Raw genomic sequence first — 20,894 nt, 5'->3', positions numbered from 1 at the left:
GATGCAAAGGAAATGCAAAAGGTGGTAGCCATGGAGAAAAGGGGCGAGCGAGCAAGAGAGGAAAAAGAACATAGAGAATATGGAAAGCGGTATTAGAGGAACGGATGCAAAGTATATGTACGAGGAACGAGAAAGGTAGTGATTAAGTGTGTTCGTTCGGAGCAATGGCGGGAAAGCATCGTTGCGTAAGAATCGATGACGATGAGAAAGATATTAGAGGAGCTGATGAAGGTGTGCAGGTGCAGGGTGTGGAACGCGGCGGTGAGAGCAAGGATCGCGGATGCATGCCGAGGCGGTACTGTTTATCGTCCTACGACAGGCCTCTCGAGGATCGCATCTGGGTCGAAGGGCTGGGCTCGTTCGCCGCCGGCGATGAGGTCGCTCCAGTACAGAGCATCTCCCCTCTGAAGTACACGCCCTTTCTTCGATGAAGAGGAGAAGGAGGAAGAAGAGGCAGCGACCCTGTTGCCACCGAAAGGAGCCGAGTCTGGATCGTGGGCCGGCGGAGAGCCCGAAGGACGGAGGTCGCGATACTGTTGCGCTTGTTCGAAGTAAAGAGCCGAGCTGGCGTCGGCCTTTTCCGCCTCGAGCTCTTCCTCATAGAATCCGTACTGCAGCCTGTAGATGTCTCGACGGGACACGTTGCTGCGACGGAAGAGGTCCGACTGCGCGGTCTGACTGAGGCGCTCGTCGTGCAAAGGATCAGCATACACTTGTGCAGAATTCAAGCTCGCCTGCGAGCTACACGGAGTCGGCTGTGGCCGAACTCCCGGTTCGCCAGGGATGTAGCGGCGCTCCCGAACAGCAATTTCAGAGCAATGCAGCACCGTGCGGTGGCCGTTGGAGCTCCTGGAGTGCTTCATCACGCTGCTTGTGCAGCGTGCGCATGGCGAGATGATGTTGTAGCCAACTTGAGCGCCGCACCCGTAACATCCCAGACTCTGCGTCAAGCATTGACATGTTCTTTCCACTGGCGCCTCGCTCGAGTCGACGCCGCCGTGGAATGCCGACCCGCCAAAGAAGGGTCCGCACGTCGAGGGGACGATGTCGGTGCTGTATAGAGTGATGTTGGGCTTGAGGAGAAGCACTGCCTTCATACCACGGTCGCTCAAAAAGTTGCCGCAGTGCTTGCAGTTGAGCAGATACACCTTGTGCTGAGCCTCTTTGGCGCCAGATTGTGTGCTGGAGCTCGTATCGGCGGAATGCGAATGAAGATTGTTCGTGGTACTGCGCGACGGCTGATTTGCCGGTGGCCTCGATGACGCTGGCGGCTGCTGCCGCTGGGCGAGATGAGACTGCAAGGCTTGACGCGTGCGAAAGAGCTCTGTCTCATGCGCGGCAGAAGTGACTGCTGGTGGCTGTACCTGGAGCATATCGACACGAGGTGGTCTTGCTGATGGGTAAGGCGCGGATCTCTCGTAGCTCGAAGAGCGCAGCGAGGCGCTGGCGGCGGCTCGAGCGGCAGTGGATCTGACGATTGAAGACGCAGGAATAGGAGCTAGCGCGTACGCTGGTCGAGGCAATTGAGGCCAGGAGGGCACGAGCGTCGCAGCAGGTCGAGAGGTGTTGTGCGACGTCGCTGAAGACTCAGACATGGATCTCGTCAACTGGGATGAAGCACGTCCACAGCTGGCAGTGTACGCCAATGGAGAGTGCAACCCCGACTGAGCTGTGAAAGATGCCAACGGATGAGGTCAAAAGACTGATACGTGGTCGGCGGTCGCTGATTAATGCTAGGCTGTGCTACTCTTTCGAGAGTGTGGCTCAATGATGTGGAGCGGGCGAGTGTATGTGTCGGGAAGCTGAGATGCAGACGCTACGTAGATGGGCGGAATGCAACACTGTTGTGCTTCGAGTGAAGTTGCTTGACAGAGGGATGCCGATCGAAGTGCTGCTACGCGGAGAAGCTTGACTTTGGACAATGGCGAGAGGCAAGGGCTGATTATGTAGCTTGGAAGAAGGGCGTCGCAATGTCGCTTCAAGACGTGGCAGGAAGTTGGCGGAGGTGTGATGGATGAGAAGGAAGCCGATCGAAATGATCACGGCAAGACGTGTGACAAGTGGCCTAAGAATCGTTCGGGAGGCGGCAAGAGGCTGGGCCTCATGTACGGTAAAGCGAGGGGCAACGGGCTGCGAAGGTGTGTTCGCTGGTCGCCTGTAGCAAAGATGGATGAAGGACGACCGAGAGAGGACAGATGATACATCAAGGACAATAGAAACGGAGCTTGAAGCGAAACACGAGAGCGAGAGGCCAGACTGTTTAAGAAGCGAAATGGAACTAGTGGTCTAGAAGCGACAACCACGGTGCTGCTACCGCCAACTACGCCCCACCTGCGGCCTATTGTGCCAACGGAGCACACAGCAGGCGAGGGTGACCAACCATGCAATCCTGTACCCAAGACGCAGTCAGGCCACGCCAGGCGCTTGCGCGGCGTGCCGAATCGTCACGGGCGGTGTGGGACCAGCGAGCAAAGCGCAGGTGGATTGTCTGTCATCAATAACACTGGCAGACGGCGGGAAGGGGAGGACGGAGCGACCAATGCAATACGACGCCCAGAAGAAAGCCACGCCCAAGCAGGAAAGCTTGTCTGAAACCGCTTCGAACGACGGGTAGTACACTCGTTTGGAACATCGTCTCGTGCCTGTTGCTCTTCAGCGCAAGACGGGGGACCAAAATGGATACCAACGAAAAGCGGTGCCAAGGGGGGGCAGCGGTCTACACACAGCACATTCGGGCACATGGGTGTCATACCATATGAGCGAGAAACGCTAAAGCTCAGCCCGAGCCCCGGGCTCGGGGTGACTTAGTCGGAAAGCGCTGTGCGTATCGGGATGCAAGAGCGCCGGCAAAGTGAGACAGCTTCGAAATTTTGGTGACACCCGGCAGGCGACGAAGGGCCACTGAGCCATCGAGATCGAGCTCCGAGAGACATCCCGTGCAGGAGCAAGCGCGACAAAGGAAAAAGCTCAATCAGCTTCCTACGTACATTCAGGCTAGTCTGTCGGAGGGCTCGACGCTCACCAGCCACTTTTTGTGGCATTGCGGGTGTGCTTTTGGGCTTGCTTTCTCTCTTTTGTGCATGTGAGCTAAACGTCAACGCATTATTCTGTGGGCCACAAGCGACGTTGCAGACATGCATGCAATGAGAGGGAGGGGAGCGGGAAGCCGAAGCGCGCACCGACAGAGGTGCGAGCGAGCAAGGGAGTGCAATGCAAGGCAACATCTGCAAGACGCTACCGCATCTCACACCCACCACAGCCACGCATGACGGCGTCCAGCAGGTGCGAAATCGAGCCCCTCGACGACGAAACCCGAGCTGGTCTCAGATAGGACCCGGAAATGCGTCTGCTTAACGTAGGCATCGGTGAATTGTCTTCGGCTGCGGAAGGCGACGGACCAGTGTGGCTCGGTAAGTACCAAAAAGGGTTGATCCGTGGCTGCCAAGGGTCTTGCAGCCGCCGTATGCACCTAAGGCCGGCATCATCGTTGCCCGCCTCGTTTGACGCTCACTTCGTAGCGCGAGAAAGTGACGCGGACGAGAGGCTCTGTCATGCTGCGATGAGTCGTCGACGAGCACGACCGCCTCAGTAGGAGCACAGTTTGGAGCAAAGCATCCAGAACTGCACCGCTCTAGAGTGGGGATCGAATTTCATGCTTGACTGCAAGCAGCTTTTCGGCTCATGTTGGCGTTTCATCGTTGGCTATTCTTACATCAACAGATGTGGGCGGCAGACGTTGACTTAGTGTCGACTGACAAGGATGCCCTGATTGCTGCATTCGGTCGAGCGGCGCGAGCGAGATTGAGGCGATTGGTGACTTCATCACGAGGCCTGACACGATCCGAGACGGAAATGGCAAGTCGAAAACCGCTGAGATACAGAATGGCGATCGCAAGCACACAGGCGGATTCACCGACCATGGCGACCAAAACATCACTGCTAAGTATTGTTATAAAGAGAGTGGGTCTCTCCTTCAGGTGTCCGCTTCCACCGCCTTTGCGACTCAACATGAGCAACGAGCTTTGAAACAGCTAATGTGTCGAAGGTGACGGAGAGATGCAACAGAGACGAGCTGCAAAGAGCGAGATCTGGCGGTGCGGAGGGCGTAGCCAAAGTTTTTCGTGGCTGAAGGTTGAAGCCCGTTGCAACTTAATCTCAGCGAAACCTCTCCGCCATCCACCTGAGTTTCCTATTCCAGGGTCCGACGATGGGATGGACGCATCTCGACATTTGAGGCTCAGACCAGCAGCCAAGCTATTTTCAGCCATTGCTCTCATCCATTGCTCTCATAGGTCAGCAACAGCCGCGGCCACTTGCATTATTTCAGCTTGCGCCCTCGCTGCGATTCGGCTTTTCATCCCGCTATGGAGAGGCATTCCGTGGCGGCGGTCGCATGCCGGACTCCCGGATGCAACGCCCGCCGCGGCACCGCAAGCTGCGTAGCGGCAACGCATGAATCCACATGAGGCGGTTGACAATACAGTCGAGGGCGAAGCGAGCACGCGTTGGCTGGTGAACGCCGTCTTTGCTAACGCGAAACATGTCAAGGCTCGTGACAGATCTGCCTGGCGACTGTCATTATTCTATACCGGTTTGGGAAGGCTCTTCGACACACGTTCTCTTTGGTTTGAAAAAAGCTTCCTGGCTGCTTCCAAGCAACGCTGGATTGAGTAGCAGACAGCGCATACTGTACACTCTTCCAAGCACCAACAACCATTTCGGAATCTGAAAACGACGAAGCGAAAATCAGGAACAGAGCGACATTCGTCCATTCGAGGCAGACACATCGCTGTACTGCTGGACACCCCAATTTTAATTGCAGTCCCGCACCACAACATGCGCATGCACAGAGTTCTATGTATGCGGCACGATGCTTCTTTGTGACGTCGACTTGAATGCGAGACGGAGGAAATGCCTTGTTCAAGGTCGAATCTTCGCAAAGGGTTCACAAGTCCGCTCGACGTCTCGTTCCTGAATGACCTGCATCGGAGTATGAACTTTTTGTACGAACTGGCCAGGCGACCAGACACGGTGTATGCGGCAAGCAGATCCCATACAACGTTGGGTAGCTGTGATGAGACATCAGAGTTCGCCATTGGCGACATTGTACAGTATTCGCCTGGACTCCTACCGAGACGTCTGCTGGGCATCTGAACGGATCATCATTTAGCGACCCTCCAAGCAATAGCGAAGAGCAATTCGAGCTGCCCGTCGTCTTCTCCAGCCCTATGCAACATTGAAACAGCGGATGTTGATGAATTCGAGCATGCCGACCCTCGTCCCCTACACTAGTGACGGCAGGTCCTTGAGGTTGGTTTTCTTACTGCCGCAATTCTCGACGAAGTCGTACGCGCAGATTGTCGCCCAAAACAGTCGACATCCGATCCCGATCTAGCTTCCTGAACAAAGATTACTGCTTGACATCGCAGAGAATGATCGCCCGAACTGCGCTTTGAGACCAGCGTCTCGGTGCCGCACGCAAGGTATCGCACGACTCCCACAAGGACGCGAGTCTTGTACTCGCAGCCAGGCGGGGACGGCGAGTTTGCCGCATGCCGCGGCCTTTCTAGGGTTCCAGTCAAACACTGTGCCGCCTCTGTCTAGCTCTCCATACATTTCTCGACCTGGCATTCTGGATCAAGATTCTCGCAGACCGTGACCGCAGCGGCCCTGCGGCTGTCGCTGCTGTATGTGGCTGTGCCCAGTGCATATTCTCTGGTCGATCGCAATATCTGCAGCGAGAACCTTCCCAAATGTGAGATGCCAAGATGCTTGGGGGCTAGCGGCTCGATAACGATCTGTGGTTCTGCTAAGGCCGACCTACCAAAGCATAACGAAGCAGCCTTCGGAGCTGTCAAGCGGACAAACGTGCCAGATGGATCTGCAACAGCATGTGCTGTTCGTTTGCCAAGATAGGCTAAATAGTGGCCGTCGTACGAACCGCCTTACCCACCTTCTTGTGAGCTGCAGTGCCCCAATACTCTAAAAAAATAAGAGCATGTCTCATCTCCCTTCGATTTCAAGATCGAGGCCTTACCCCTGCGGCACCTTCAGTGCGACTTAGCGCAACGCTAATGGGGTTCGGGTTAAGATAGTCGGCCGACGTTAACTTCAGCTATCGAGGTCAGTCGTCCGAGGACTTGCTGTTCAATGCGAACGATGACCTTGACTCACCTGTCTGAGCATAGACTGTAGCGTGATAATTTTCACAGCGAGGTGGGGATCAGCAGAACGTACCCTGGTCTTGAAGTGGTGCCATTCTGGATCCCATCTTCACACGACGAAGCATCGAAGGACAATTTGGCGAGTGACGGTGCACGACAGGCGACATCCTGGTGGACGACATTCGATCCATGGTGTCGGGAACTCTGTGCAGTTGCCACGAGTCGTGGGACAATACGCGTGTTGCTGCAGCCAGACCAAGCGAGGCCACGACGCGGGCTTTGCTCGCTTCGCTTAGCCTCGTCTTGCAGCAGACAGCGAGAGGCGATGCCATCTATCGTCTCTCGTGGCAACTGCACGTTCATCGTGGTATCTTAGTGCGTCAGTCTGCATTGTTAGAGCGATTGCTGATCATGGTTCGATTTAGCATATGGCAAATTCTGAATCGCGCGCTTGCCTGTTGGCATCTTCGAAGATGTTCGAGATTGGGCGATCTTCGCTGCAACGGAAGGCACGATAAACGTCGTGGCCAGACGTCGTAGTCCTTGTCTCTTCTGCTTCTGATCCTGCGTTCAGCACCGAGGCGTCGAAGCTGAGTTACGGATCAATGCTGGTGCCGGCGTTCGGAGAGGTGCACAAATCTGGCCTGCAGCGAACTAGCATACCGTTGGAACAGAAACTGGACTGCAAGAGGGCGTGATGGTGCCAGCTTGTCGGTCAATTAGAAAAGCGACGACGCCCTGCACACACCTGCGACACTGCCGACTGGGCTCCGAAGAGCTAGCTGAGCAAAGCGAGTCTGGAGTGGGGTCCAGACCGTCTGTCGAGTAGACGAACGCAAGCACCATTCATGCCCAGACGACTCGATGTCGAGGAACATTAGGCGTGGCTTGGTGTGCGTCGGGAGTGATTAGCGCCGAAACTTTTATGCTGCGGCTTCGACCAAGAGAAGCGAGCGACTTTATCCTGTGAAATGACGAGCCTCGGCACTTCGGCAGTGTTTTCTTACTCGGAACGCCATTGTTAGCTGCCCCTGCAACGGCGCGTCCGGGAGGTCTCAGCCACGTTTCGCTTGGCTTTTGGCACAACCGGCCGTCGTCGCCTAGCAAGCAACACATGCCGCGGCATGGTAGTCTCGCTAGTCTGCCTGTTCTGTGCTGGTGTCACCTGAGCAATGTCACGCAGCTGATTGGTGTTGGTCTTTGAGACGATCTGTGTGCCGCACAGTAATGAGAAGCGAACAAAGGGATCCTGAACATGCACGCTATTGTTTGCTCGCGATCAAGTGTGGACACCGTGTGTGTGGTGGTGGTACAAAACCTGATCGACCCAGAAAGGGGCTTGAACTCGCTAGAAGAACGTCTTGTAGCCGAAAATAGTGTTGGCGCGACCCTCCGCTGTGTTGGATTGTCTGCCACGACCCGAGACTCTCACAGCATCAGTTATGCCCGCAGACCGAGAAGCCCGACCTGGTTCGCGTGTATATGCTCAACCATTCCGGCACCAGCCGTCAAAAGTGAAGTTCAAGATGTCCGGGAATTAGCTTCACCTTGCTCTAGGTAGGACTTGGCGCTGCCACACAACCTGCGATCAAGCAAGTAGGGCAACAAAGTGTGGAGCCGACAACCTGCAAGCCACGTCATTGGCTGGGTTGCCATGAGTGCCATCCCAGAAAAGTCAATCCCGAGCTAAGTCAGTCCATATCCCGAGTCGAGTGAGGCAGAACGGCATTCATGAAATGGTGTTCAATCGGTGCATTCCCCGCAAACGTCGAGCTCCGTGCAGCACACGCTTGAGTCTGGCCATCCTGCCTGAGCTTCAGAAGTGTTTTGCCCATTCTCACTGGTGCATCGGCTGATGTGGATAGTGCTAGTCGCTGTCGTGGACAAGTGTCGACCCATCATGCGAGGCGGTTCTGCGGCTATCTCACAAGGCTGTTGCCGCGACTGCCTGCCGAAGCAGATCTGGGTTGACATCCTCAACCTATGAAAACCTATGCAAACCTCTCGCATTCGAGGAGATAAATATATCGGGCGCCATCGGTCCTCGTCGCGGCTCGGATCGAATGCCAGACACTCGGACGCCAGATCTGCCGATTCGTAGATGGTGCGACCGATTCGGTTCAAAATCGGGTCAATCGCAGTTGAGCTACTGGCAGGCGACAAACTGTGCATTTGTTATGAGTGCCTCAAAGATCGCAGTTGACCACGATATGATTGCGAGCAAAGAGCAGAAAATGAGGCGATTGATTGTCTTTGCAGCGCTAGAAGATACATATCGCTGTGCCATTCGACTCAAAGAACGCCTGGAACGCAAAGCAAAGTTGGTGTCACATGAAGAGAATAAAAGAGTCAGCAGCCGCATAGCCTGCATCGAAGCTCGTTGCTCGCTGCTCTGAGCGTCAGAGAAAGCAGCATACTCACCCTTGGTACTGGGAACGTCGTCCGATCCGGTTCTGGTGATTGCCTCCTTGATGGCGAGAGCGAGAGCCTTGAACGCCGACTCGGAGCGGTGGTGATCGTTGTCACCGCGCAAGCAGTCGACGTGCAGCGTTACGCCCGCCTCCATCGCAAAGCTGTGGAAGACGTGCGGAATCATCTCGCAGCTGAGGTCTCCAATCTTCTCTCGCTTGAGCCCGAGTTCTGCAATGCAGTAAGGGCGCGAGCTGATATCGATCACGGCGCGACTGAGCGCTTCGTCGAGTGGAGCGTGGCCGGTTCCGTAACGCTTGATACCTTTCACGGGACCGAGCGCCTTCTTGAATGCTGCTCCGAGAGCGAGTGCGCAGTCTTCGGCAGTGTGGTGATCATCGATCCAGAGATCGCCGTCGCAGGCCAGGGTCAGCGACATCCCGCCGTGCTTGGCGAGCGCATGGAGCATCTAGAAAACGAAGGATGGAATCACAAAAGGGACAATTTAGTCAATTCCACCATTCCTCACATCCGCATCCATCCATTGATGTGCTACTTACGTGGTCGAGGAAGCCGATACCAGTCTTGACGCTGATGGTTTGTGGTGCGAGGGTAGGGTGCGTGTCCAATGAAAGCGAAACCTGGATCTTGGTCTCGTTGGTAACGCGCGAGACGGTGGCGCTACGCGCTTCAAAGGTTCCTGCAGAGGCCGCTGATGCCATGTTGAGAGATTTGGAAGGCCTTGTTGATCTGATCTGTGATGGGTCGGGGTGACTCCTTGTGGAGAAGATAAGCTTGCCTGAAGATACTCAGCAAGTGTCACATTTTCTTCTTGCGGCTTTGCAGCGCGATATCCGATTTCCGATTAACCGCCTTTATGGAGGTAGGAACCGTGCCTGCACGAAAGCCCTCTTCTCGCTGACACAGACGAAATTGGCATGCTTTATCTTGGTATTGCATTTCATGGGATGCACCTAGCACTGATGTTGTTGGGTATCTTTACTTATGGGTGAGGGACGAGGCATCTGTATGTGATACGATGGTGACACAGGGCAGCTGCGAGAAGGAAAATGGCCATTCACAGCATGCCCTTCAAAATTCTGGATGCAATCTTGACTCTCCTGCGCACCTTTCGATCGGATCTCTGGAATAGATCTTCATTGACGAGGTCGTTCGCATCCTTGTCCAGTGTGGCGTATTCGTCCTTGAACCTTTGCGAGAGCGCTTTCGATTGGGTGGAGATCAAGAAGGTGCACTCCAGATCCAGGTCGGCCGATCTGGATCCGTAATTGCTCGAGCCGACGTGAACCATCTTGGGTGCGGCTGTCTCGTTCGATCCCTTGGCTGGCGGAGGAGAGTACCAGATCCCCTTCGCATGGTAGGTCCAGCCTTCTTTCTTCCACTCTGTGATCTCTACGCCTCCGTCTTGGATCCTTTTGCCATCTTGTCGCAAAAGCCTGTTGGAACGTCGAAGCGCATTCCAGAATTGATACTCATACCAAGTGTAAGCCTCTGGAATCCATCCCGAGACACCCTTGGATTGGAAAAAGCCGTTGGCTTCGGGGGCCGCGCAGATGATCTTGACGATGGCGCTACGCGCCGTTTTAGCCTGTTGCAAGAGCGCTTTGTATGGTCTATACAGGGAGAAGTATCCGGAGGTGAGTGCCAGCGTCGGCGGCGAGTCGTCCTGATCAGGAGCCTCGAGAGCCAGCTCGAGGATTTGCGGAATCGCTCGCGTCTCCTGCCTGACATTCAACGGTCCCATCTGAAGCAATGGAATGAGCAGCGTATCGGCATCCTCCTTCTTGCTGCCCGCGATGGGCGACAAAGAAGACGATCGAGCATGCCATTGTCGAGTGAATTCTATGACAGCTTGGGTTGCCGCATCCGTCCAGCCCGATTCTGGGTAGAGCTGCGAGGCTGTGTCGCTGCTTGAAGCAGTAGCATCATCCTGACCTCCGTCCCATATCAGTTTCCAGCCCTGCCGTGTGTCCTTCTCGGTCGACGTGTGCTTCTCTGAGTCAGTTTCCAGCCGGAAACTGAACTGGCCGACAAGATGCACCAGCGAGTGGAGGTAGTTCGCAATGACCTCGTGGTTCTCGATCAGCAAGTAGCGGTCGCGCCGGTTCGTGAAGTAGTCTCGGCTAAGATTGGCGCCACTCAGCACCACGTCGTCGTCGAACCCATAGATTTTCATGTGCTGCAGTCCCCAGCCTTCGTTGAAGCGTTTTCCCACGATTCTTTTCAGCCAGCCTTTGAGATTTGGCGTGTGATAGAGCCGAATGCTGACCCTGTCTGGATATTTGGCGCGTAGTCTTGAGATCAGAGCAGCGCATGATGGTGTAGGAGCCGATTCCCTTGTCCCTCTGAGTGCATCAACCAGGATTGTTAGCTGCAGTGCTGGATTCCTGTCTAGCGCCGATTCCAGGTGTTCGACCAACTCTGTCTCTTCTTTGCCGATGTACAGAGAGGCGAGGAAGATACGATGCTTGGCTTGTGCTATTCTCTCTTTCAGAGTCTGGTAGAAATGTGATGGATCCTCGAGTAGATGCAACTGGTCTCCGGAAGCAGCGAAGATCGGTAAGCGCAGTTCGTCTGCTATTCGTCTCGTGAGGAAGTGAGGGTCTTGCGAGATCGCAGTCGCGGCAGAATCAGAGGAGATTGGTTGTATACGTGTTCCAAGTAGCCTTGAGAGACTTGTCGAGGCAGCAAGGTACGAGGAAAGCAGTCCTCGAGACAGTAAGCTTTGTGGCCAAGTTCGAACCGTTGAGGAACGACACGACCTGACCCCTTCGATCGCACGAGCGGCTGCCATATCGATTTCCAGATGTCGTCCCTCCCGGGAATCCAATTCTATTCCAAGCTGGACCGCAACAGCATTGATCGTCCTCGATTCTTGCTGTTCGATGTGGCCGAAGAGGCCGAAAGAAGCGGCTTGGTCACTTCAATCTTCTTGACGAGCATCCTTGGGAAGTGGAGGGTCACACACCGAATTCCGGTAAAAGCAAACATCAATTTAACAGGCAGTGGTCCGCGTTCTTTGTGATCGGGCATGCGCGTCGCCTTGGAAGCCGAAGTGGAGTCGTGAGCCAGATCGAGAGTTCAACACTTTACAGCTCTTACCACCATTCTCGCGACCTTCATCACTAGCGACGACCTTTGAAGCCGGGAAGATACTGCGTTACCAATCTCGCATACACCCTTTGCTAGCGCTGTTATAAAAACGGTCGCCGAACAGGCCCAGTACATCAAAACGAACACCGCAAGGATGCCGGCCACAACACAAGAAGTAAGTGCAGATTGTCCCTCTGCGCACCTGCTGCGCTCTTGAGTAGCGACCTTAACTAAGCATCTCTCATCTTCCTTGATGCGCAACAGACAATCAGCCTTTCGAGCACAAATGTCATCATTCACCCCCTGGTACTTCTCTCCGTCACAGATCATGCATCGAGATCAGCGTCCGGCTCGCGCAAACGAGTCGTTGGTGTCCTGCTGGGACAAGAGCTCAACAACGGCAAGACGATCAATGTGGCCAACTCTTTCGCAGTGCCCTTTGAGGAAGACGAGCGGGATGCAAAGACGTGGTTCTTGGATCACGACTATATCACCGGCATGATGGAAATGTTCAAAAAGGTCAATGCACGCGAGAAGATGGTGGGATGGTATCACACAGGTCCTCGACTGCGCTCGTCAGATCTCGAGATCAACGAGCTGATGAAGCGTTTCATCCCGCGACCGGTTATGGTGATTGTCAACCCAAGGCAGAGGGATGTCGGCATTCCGACCGATGCCTACTTTGCCGTGGAGGAAATCAAGGATGACGGAACTGCGACACAAAAGACATTCATGCACGTTCCGAGCACCATTGAAGCAGAAGAGGCGGAGGAGATCGGTGTCGAGCATCTGTTGCGCGACATTCGCGACACCACAGCAGTCGGGACGCTGTCGACGCGTGTATCGAGCCAGCTTTCGAGTTTGCGCGGATTGCAATCGCGGCTCTTGGAGATCCGTGACTACTTGGAGGCAGTTGTGGAAGGCAAATTGCCAGTCAACCACCAGATCATCTACGACCTGCAGGACATCTTCAACTTGTTGCCAGATCTGGACAAGAACAGCGAGGCGGCCAAGTCGTTTGCGGTCGACAACAACGACCGATTACTGGTCGTCTACCTCTCGAGTTTGATCCGTGCTGTGATCGCTCTGCACGGCCTGATCAACAATCGACGAGAAAACGAGAAGGTTGAGGAGGAGGCATCCAACACGCTCACCAACGGCACCTCGGCAGGCAGCAAGGAAGCAGCAGAGGATGCCAAAAAGGACGAGGCGAAAGACGAGAAGAAGAAAGACTAGGTGCATGGCCTTCGCATACTTGGGCACACTATTGCAAGCTCGTTTTCGCTCAACCACGTATCTTCGGAGAAGTAAGCCTGTGCTTGAAGTCAGGTTTAACCTGTTCATCCGGAAGATCGCGTGTTCTGTGTGCTTCCCCTGGTCACTCCTCAGTGTTCAGTGTGAAAGACTTACTCCTCAGCAAGATTTGTTCGCCATCTACTCGAGTTGCACGTTGCTGAAGAGAGGAGTGACTTCGGGAAGAAAATACAGTGTACAGAGACGGTCAAAAAAGGTAGATTGATCGACACCCTCGTGCTGAGCGCACGCGCCATGCGCTGCACAACCTCCACCTGCCGCTGCATAAAAATCTGAGCTTCCTTTTTGACTCTTTCGAGCTTCAGGCAGGCCCCGTGCGGATGCTCCGAAGCTCAGTTGAGGAAGCAAGGGCGAGATTCTTGCCATCCTGTCCCTTTTTTCAGAACATCGAGCATGCGAGCAGGTCTCGTGCGCCCTCCCATAATCAAGTCACACATCGGAGAGCATGCCAATTGCACTGCGCAGGCCCGAGCCGCCAAGCCAGGAGCTGCTGCTGCGCTGGTTCCAAGCACAATCACGCCTTCTGGCAGAGGAACGAAAGGAAGAGCAAGCACAGTCGAAGCTTCTCCTCTCTAAAACCGCACCAAAGATTCTCGAGAAACATGGTCTTGCTCTGCTCGGCTTGAGCGTCGCTTCGATACGCATCGGCGTGGGTGCCAAGCTTTTGGTAGAGCTCGAGAGACCCTCGGCACACCATAGTTCCCCCAACTTCCCACCTCACACTTTCCGCTCGGGAGACCTGGCAGCGATTCTAGACAACGGCGCCGATCCTCAGGCTACAAACGAAGCAGGGCTAGTGCAAGGTGTCGTATACAAGGCGAATGATACTCGAATCGTACTGGCGATAAGCGATGGGAAGAAACAAGGTGGTGCGAAGGAGCAGACTCCAGAGAGCCAGAACAAGCGCGACGTACGCACGGGTGACAGCAACAAGGTCTCTGGGAACGACCTCGACTTGCCGGAGCGTATCAGACTCGTCAAGGTGGCAAACGAGAGCACGTACGATCGCCTGGAGGCGACGCTCGACAAACTGGCCAAAGCACTAGGCTTGACGCTCTCCACTTCATCCAAATCCAAAGCAGATACATCTGCCGACGAGGCTGAGGCCGCACAGCCTTCGCCGTCGTCATCATCGTCGGCAAACGCGACAAGCCTGACCCGCGGCCTGTTCGGCTTGTCCGAGCCGACATGGCACGATACCGACCTTCCATCATCGCCTTTCAATCAAAATCTCAACGACACGCAGCTCAACGCCATTCGGCATGCGCTTTCCGCCGACCACTTCTCTCTCATTCACGGACCTCCAGGTACTGGCAAGACGACAGCTATCGTCGAGCTCATCATGCAGATCGTCGCGTCCAACTTCGGCGCAGCTGAAGCTGGGGCTCCGGTCCGCATACTTGTATGTGGAGCTTCGAATTTGGCAGTCGACAACATCCTCGAACGGCTCGTCGGCGTACCTGAGCATCGGGATGTGTTCAAGAAGAAGGGCGTAGGCGTCACCCGAATCGGCCACCCTGCTCGCGTCGTCGCCAACCTTCAAGGCTCCACTCTAGATGCGCAGTGTACGCAATCAGCCGAAGCACAACTGGTTCAAGATATCAGCAAGGAGATCGAGTCCATCATGAGCGAGCTCAAGCCCACCGCTGCACCTGCTGGCAACAAGTCGACCAAAGGCAAGCCAAAGATCCGTGGGTCCGATCGGAAGAAACGATGGGAAGAAGTGCGCGAGTTGCGGAAAGAGTATAGACGACGCGACCGCCAAGTTACAAGCAGCGTGTTGGATCGAGCACAGGTCGTGTTGGCTACGTGTCACACGGCCGGTGGAAAGCAGTTGGCTCACAGACAGTATGATTGGGTGATCATCGACGAGGCATGTCAGGCGTTGGAGGTTGCATGTTGGATCCCGATTTTGAAGGCCAGAGAGGGCGCGAGGCTGGTGCTGGCTGGTGATCATCTGCAGCTCCCTCCGACGGTCAAGTCGACGCTGGCTGCATCTCGAAAGAAAAGCAGTAAACAGAAAAGTTCCGGGAAGGACACGGCGGGCGGTGTCAGAGGCAAAGACTTCGCCGATGGTGGCCCGCAACCCGCAGCAAAGACAGACGATGTCAATGTTGACGAAGATGCAGATGCTGACGTCGATGATACGCAAATCGCCGAAAAGTTCTCAGACGTCTCGCTCGAGAAAGCTCCGCCCACACGACTGCGTCTGCCACGTTCACTCGAAACAACGCTCTTCTCTCGAGCGCTCGGCATGTACGGTCCTGGCATCAAATCCCTACTGTCGATCCAGTATCGCATGAACAACGAGATCATGTCCTTCCCAAACACGGAATTGTACGAGTCCAAGCTCTCAGCTCACCCATCGTGCGCCGACATCCGCCTCGCCGACCTCCCGGACCTCTCCCTTCAGTCATCCCCAACCGATGAGGACGAGCAAGAGCTCCTCGCTCCGGTCGTCTTTTACGATACGTCCGGCTGCGAGTTTCACGAGACATCGCCTTCGCCTGAAGAAGGCATTCTTCTCGCCGACTCCAAATCCAATGTGCACGAGGTCGAACTGGTCGTCAAGCATCTCGAGTCACTCTTCGTCCGAGGACTCCTCGCTTCACAGGTGACGATCCTAACACCGTACTCTGCGCAAGTCGCACTGTTGCATTCCACCATCCGATCACATCGATTCAGCGGCCCTCCCGCCAGCACCGGAAAGAATCGCGCCGACGAAACCGTCATCAATGCAGACAAGATCGAACTGGGCACGATCGACTCGATGCAGGGCAGGGAGAAGGATGTGGTGATCATCAGCTTGGTGAGGAGCAACGCTGAACAGCAGGTGGGATTCTTGGCTCAGAAGAAGAGATTGAACGTGGCGATGACCAGAGCCAAGAGACAATTGGTGCTGGTGGGTGATGCAGAGACGATCAGCGGGGCGAAGGATTTGCCGGATGACTTTTTGAAGAACTACATGGGATGGTTGGACGAGAATGCGGTCGTGCATCCCGTCGTTGCTGAGCTCTAGCGTTTGGCGATCGATACATTTAGACGAATTGCACCGTTTGGCGTCAAAGCATTCCGCACACACAACTGTGCTTGACGGCATCGCCACAAGGGCGTCTTCGTTCGCTCTATTGCCGTATTTTGTGATCTGTACGTCAGGCATCCCGATCCAACACTACCAACCGCCATCGATTCTCGGCGACCTCCAACTTGCTCCTCGGAATTCTCCTGTTTGCAATACCTCTAAACGCCATTGCCGCCATCATCGGATTTTCCGCCACCTTGCTATCCAGCAACTCCTGTTCGAATCGAACCAACATCTCAAACCGTTCATCGTCATCCTTCTGGCTGTAACTCCAGAGGGTATCAACTGCGCTGGTGGCGTCCCTTTCGAAGTGTGTCAGAGCTGTGCTGACTTCCTTGGCCTTCGCTCTAATCTGAGTCGATGCGGCGCAGATGAGATGAGGCAGGAGCCTGGCAGCTTCGGTTTGGACTGCAGCCAGTCTCTCCTTGATCAGCTTTTGCACCGAGGTGTAGAGGTAGTCTTCCTCGAAGACAGTTCCTTTCTTGCCGCCGGCTTTGGCACGTTCCTCTTTCTTCTTCAGCTTGGCCGACTTTTTTTTGCTGCCGGATTTGGTGCTGAAGGTGGCGAGGGAGGATTGTTGCGATGCGATCGAGGCGGCTCTGGTGTAGCGGGTGAATTGGGTCATTTGAGTAGAGGTGTCGGATTGAATGTCGAGGTTGTCGAGAGCAGGATCGTTCTCCTCTCCGTAGAATCCGTCGTTCAGAGCGTGTTTCTCTCGCAACTCTCGGATGCGATCCAACTGCTTGGACAGTTGTTCGCCCATCTCGGTGAGGTCGTCCGTGAGCGTCGCGGCAGCTTCGATGAGCATCGGGTGGAGGGTGACTTCGACGAGATCGAGTCGGGAATACGTGGTGAGGATGCGTCGTGCTTCGGCGAAATCGCCAGCTCGACAGAGGAAAGTCACTGCCTGTTCAACGTCGCGAATGTAGTCGAGCGCGATACGAGCGGCCTCCGTGTATCGACGTGATGTATCCAAGTCGTCCACCATGCTCTTTGACATGGCGACGATTTCTGCTGGAGACAGCTTTTCCACAAACGCCAGTCTGATGGCTTGTGTCCAATTCGTACTCTCCCTGTACGCATCCAGCGCCTTCCTGTTCTTCCCTGCCAACTCAAACGTCGTCCCAGCATCATCGAATTTTCTCCTCGTCATAAGGTACTCTCCAAAAAGCTCGTAAGCGTCCCTCAACCTCGCCCCACCCTCTGCCGTGTACAATTCGATCGCCTCGTGGTACAACCTATGCTTATCCGCATACTCCAACGCTTCCTGATGATGTTCCGACCCAGCCTTGCACAGCCAACCCAATGCCTTCTCCCGACGTCCCAAATGATCGTCGATTCGGAACTTCTGATACTCGGCAGGCTGCAAGCTCCTCAACTCGCGCAGGAAAGGCAGATACTCGCGTGGATCCTTCCTCTTGGCATGCTGGGCGATCATGAGCGTCAAAGTGAAGTCGTACATGCCCAGCGCAACGTCAAAGAGCTTATCCGCATCAGCGAGGAAGACGATGTATCTGACGGCTTCTTCCGTCGTCACCGGATCGGTGTCTTTGAGTCGGAGAAGAAGGGAAAGTCCGGATTCGCAGTCGGCAGGGACCTTGCGGACGTGCGTTGTGAGGATGCATTGGATGTATCGGCGTGGATCGAGATGTTCGAGTTCGTGACGGATCGCGTCGAGGACGCTGTTTACTTTGCCGGTCGTGGATGCAGGAGTAGGCGCCGATGAAGGTGCATCGACGGCCGAAACTTGAGACGTGAGAGGCTTGTAAAGCGTTGTTGTAACATCTTCATCTCGCAGTCCGGACAGGAACAGGTTCAGATAGTCCACATCGGCCACCTGTCGAAGGAAGGTAGCGACGTTGGCCATGAAGGCCTGTGGATCATGATCGTAAAGAATGTTGACGTCCATGCGATGCGTGCGGCAGATGCGGAAAGCTGCACCGTATCGTTTGGCATCAATGTTGCGTCGAACCACCTCGAGTACCAACGGTCGGGGGTAAATGGTCTCCAAGTTACCACGAGGCATCTGTAGGATCAGCGACATGGCCGACGGCACAGCGGTGACGATACGACTGCCACGCTCCACTCGTCGACCGAGATCTACCGCCTCTGCTACAGGTCCTTCTCTTGCCTCGTTCGTGGCCGTCGAAAACAGCGACGTGAGCGGCAAAAATCGTGCCTCGTGTGATGTGTTGGTCCACACCAGAAAGCTGCCTACCAACGTGAATGATGTTGCGTCACGAGCAATGACTTGATCCTCGGCCAGCAATCGACCGTTCGAGGCAAGACCGATGATCTTACTCGTGTGAGCTGCTTTGCCGCTTGCGAGGACACGCAAGTCTGAGCAGAACAGTTCCAGCTTGGTCAACGGCTGTAGACCGGTCTCATCCATTAGCTGTACCTCGCCGTCCTCGGTCTCCACGTAAAAGTTTGGCGACGATTTTGACACGGAAACGAACGGGTCTGCCACGACCCGCTTCTTGCCGTGTCCAGCGACTTCAATTGGATATTGTCGGGTGATTTGCAAAACATCCGCGCCCTTTGTCTGGGTCAAGTCGAGACGTTCCACTTGAGCACCGTGCGAAGCAGAGCTCAGGACCGCAATCGAGATCTTGCATTCCTCGCCGTCTGTCAGAGAAGAAGATGCCCATCCTGCGACAGCAATCTGATAGGCGCTTAAGAACTTGCCTTGCGTTTCCGGCAATCGCACGGTCGCGATCAGCTTCGGCTGTGCTACAGACCTCCCGCCCACCTTGAGCTCACCACCTAGCACACCCCAGTCGAAGCGCCAAACCTGAACGGAGCCATTCTGAAAGACAGCGGCCATTAAGCCAACAGCCTCATCTGGAGAACGGCCTGGCAGCTGCGACCAAGCGGTGTGGCAAGGCACCGTGACAGCTGCTGCTGCGCTCGCTCGCATCGCCGGGTCAGCTGGGGGCGTCAGCAAGCTGAGCGACGACATCGGTGGCGGAACGTTTTGCATCCTGAAAGGCGTCAGCAGCGTCGCGGCGCCGTCGGCAACAGCAACACAAGCGACGTCAACAGGAGGCCGGCCACCGGACGCCACCGTCTCGTGCGTGAACGATAGCTGCTCTACCCGATCCGAGTGAGCGACAGATAGCTGCAACGGATCCTCTGGATGCCATTTGACTTGCTCTACGCCGCTATCCGTCGACGCGACGAACTCCTGCTTGAGGTACCAGTGATAGTTGCCCGTCGTGTAGATCTGAACCACGTCGTGTGCTGGTTCGGCTTGGTCGCCTCGAATGAGCCAAACAGAAAGGGCTGAACCATCGGCGTTCCATGCAAGCTCTCGAACCAAATGAGTTCTGATCCATGGACCTTCCTTTTGCGCATCGGTCCACCCGATCTGCGAGCCTTGCGGCTGCGATGCCGATTCCTCGCGAAGGCTGAATTCTCCGTGACGAAGCCCGTTGCGTTCGAAGAAGACGACATCGTGACGACCTTTGCGGCCCTGACTCCACATCTGCCCCTGAACGTCTGACGGGCCGAATTTCTGCGTGCTTGCAATGAGGTTGCCGATGGGTCGAAAGGCAAGAGTCTGAGAGATGCCTCTTACGGAAGCATCCGATGTAGCGGACAGTGCGCCAGTTCGTGAGTAGACGCGAATGATCCTGTGCCAGATGGATTCTATCGTACTGTCGGATACGGATGGGTGGAACGGTTCGAGCGAGCTGACGGCAAAGAATGCGCCGTCCCCACGCCAGCTGATGCGTGGTCTTCCGTCGTCATCCGGGAGCTTTGGTCCTCGAGTGTCGGTCTTGCTCTCCTTCGCCGCTGCAGCGGTAGCAGCTGCTGCTGCTGCTGCGGCCTTGCCTTCGGATCCGTGGAATTGGGTGGCCTTGCTTCCCCAGCCAACGTCGACGGCCTCATCCTCGCCAAAGTTGTCGGTGCGTAAGCTGAGCTCGGAAAGAACTTCGAAGTCGCGAGTCATGAGAAGGACTTTTTCGGGCTCTCTCCTCCCTGTTGATGAGCTATTCTCCGGTGTCTCCGACGTCACGATTACGAGAAGCTCGTCATCTGGACTCCAGCATGCGGCTGCAATGCCCTGCTCGATGGTGCCCACTACAGCAGGCTCGGATGCGGGAACGTTGTCCTGGAAGTCATCCGCAGCCGGCGCAGGCAGCAGCAGTAGATCCCCTCCGGCCGATATTGTGCAGAGCGCTGGCTTATTTTGAACTTCTTGCCCGCCGTCAGACAGGTAGTGGAAGTCGATCACGTCCCTGTCGCTGCGACCGGACGTGGAAGCGACTGATGTTGAAGAACCTGGCAAGGGCTGCAAGCGGCCAGGCACGAGCAGCGAGTTGAACTGTGTGAACGCTCCGCCCCGATCGCTTGCACGAAGGAAGCGTATGGTCACATCTGCGGCCGAAGCAGATGTACGTGATGTCGCAACTGCATAGACGGATCCATCGTCGAGGTCGGTCGTCGTAGCTTCGATCCTGAGCGGAGACTCCGAGGCCAGCGGTATCGCTCGATGTGACAAAATCGAGAGATTGCGCATTTTCGTCCACTTTGATACCTCTTCGATACTTTTCGTAGCGTCGTCCTGCTTCCGACGATATCAAAGTATAGGTGTAGGTGTAGGTGTAGGTGTAGAATCGAAGATGTGGCTCTTTGTCAAAGTGTCTTTCAAAATTTGTCGTCTTGCTTTCTTCCAACGGTCTTTGCTCCACTTTGACACAAAAAATCTGGGCAGCAAAAAAAATATAAAATCACAAAAATAAAATCAAGCTTCTCAACAAGCATCTGAAACCCACAAAAGCGTCTCAGGAGGTCGACAGTCTGGA

The 20,894-nt window shown here is 55.2% G+C and overlaps 9 protein-coding genes across 9 annotated transcripts; 3 read left to right on the top strand and 6 right to left on the bottom strand.

The window, feature by feature from the left end:
* Window positions 1–302: 302 nt before the first annotated feature.
* PHSY_004730 (hypothetical protein) lies at window positions 303–1,595 on the bottom strand (the record flags this gene model as incomplete). Its single annotated transcript, XM_012335342.1, has 1 exon — window positions 303–1,595. The coding sequence occupies one exon, from the start codon at window positions 1,593–1,595 to the stop codon at window positions 303–305; it is 1,293 nt and encodes a 430-aa protein (XP_012190732.1).
* Window positions 1,596–3,340: 1,745 nt separating this feature from the next.
* Window positions 3,341–4,456, top strand: PHSY_004729 (hypothetical protein; the record flags this gene model as incomplete). The annotated part of the gene is made up of 2 exons (XM_012335341.1): window positions 3,341–3,410; window positions 4,293–4,456. The coding sequence occupies 2 exons, from the start codon at window positions 3,341–3,343 to the stop codon at window positions 4,454–4,456; spliced, it is 234 nt and encodes a 77-aa protein (XP_012190731.1).
* Window positions 4,457–4,583: 127 nt separating this feature from the next.
* PHSY_004728 (hypothetical protein) lies at window positions 4,584–5,105 on the bottom strand (the record flags this gene model as incomplete). Its single annotated transcript, XM_012335340.1, has 1 exon — window positions 4,584–5,105. The coding sequence occupies one exon, from the start codon at window positions 5,103–5,105 to the stop codon at window positions 4,584–4,586; it is 522 nt and encodes a 173-aa protein (XP_012190730.1).
* A 495-nt stretch (window positions 5,106–5,600) lies between these two features.
* Window positions 5,601–6,527, bottom strand: PHSY_004727 (hypothetical protein; the record flags this gene model as incomplete). The annotated part of the gene is made up of 2 exons (XM_012335339.1): window positions 5,601–5,820; window positions 6,238–6,527. The coding sequence occupies 2 exons, from the start codon at window positions 6,525–6,527 to the stop codon at window positions 5,601–5,603; spliced, it is 510 nt and encodes a 169-aa protein (XP_012190729.1).
* Window positions 6,528–8,310: 1,783 nt separating this feature from the next.
* PHSY_004726 (hypothetical protein) lies at window positions 8,311–9,295 on the bottom strand (the record flags this gene model as incomplete). The annotated part of the gene is made up of 2 exons (XM_012335338.1): window positions 8,311–9,042; window positions 9,134–9,295. 2 exons carry the CDS (start codon window positions 9,293–9,295, stop codon window positions 8,311–8,313), a joined length of 894 nt encoding a protein of 297 aa, XP_012190728.1.
* Window positions 9,296–9,651: 356 nt separating this feature from the next.
* PHSY_004725 (CDP diacylglycerol serine) lies at window positions 9,652–10,770 on the bottom strand (the record flags this gene model as incomplete). Its single annotated transcript, XM_012335337.1, has 1 exon — window positions 9,652–10,770. One exon carries the CDS (start codon window positions 10,768–10,770, stop codon window positions 9,652–9,654), a length of 1,119 nt encoding a protein of 372 aa, XP_012190727.1.
* Window positions 10,771–11,400: 630 nt separating this feature from the next.
* PHSY_004724 (hypothetical protein) lies at window positions 11,401–12,923 on the top strand (the record flags this gene model as incomplete). Its single annotated transcript, XM_012335336.1, has 3 exons — window positions 11,401–11,571; window positions 11,812–11,862; window positions 11,952–12,923. The coding sequence occupies 3 exons, from the start codon at window positions 11,401–11,403 to the stop codon at window positions 12,921–12,923; spliced, it is 1,194 nt and encodes a 397-aa protein (XP_012190726.1).
* Window positions 12,924–13,446: 523 nt separating this feature from the next.
* On the top strand, window positions 13,447–16,020 carry PHSY_004723 (hypothetical protein; the record flags this gene model as incomplete). The annotated part of the gene is made up of 1 exon (XM_012335335.1): window positions 13,447–16,020. One exon carries the CDS (start codon window positions 13,447–13,449, stop codon window positions 16,018–16,020), a length of 2,574 nt encoding a protein of 857 aa, XP_012190725.1.
* A 133-nt stretch (window positions 16,021–16,153) lies between these two features.
* On the bottom strand, window positions 16,154–20,608 carry PHSY_004722 (Pol II transcription elongation factor; the record flags this gene model as incomplete). Its single annotated transcript, XM_012335334.1, has 1 exon — window positions 16,154–20,608. The coding sequence occupies one exon, from the start codon at window positions 20,606–20,608 to the stop codon at window positions 16,154–16,156; it is 4,455 nt and encodes a 1,484-aa protein (XP_012190724.1).
* Window positions 20,609–20,894: the final 286 nt, after the last annotated feature.

Source organism: Pseudozyma hubeiensis (assembly GCF_000403515.1).
Source record: "Pseudozyma hubeiensis SY62 DNA, scaffold: PHS45, whole genome shotgun sequence".
NCBI lineage: Eukaryota > Fungi > Basidiomycota > Ustilaginomycetes > Ustilaginales > Ustilaginaceae > Pseudozyma > Pseudozyma hubeiensis.
This window is presented reverse-complemented; position numbering and strand designations above follow the sequence as displayed.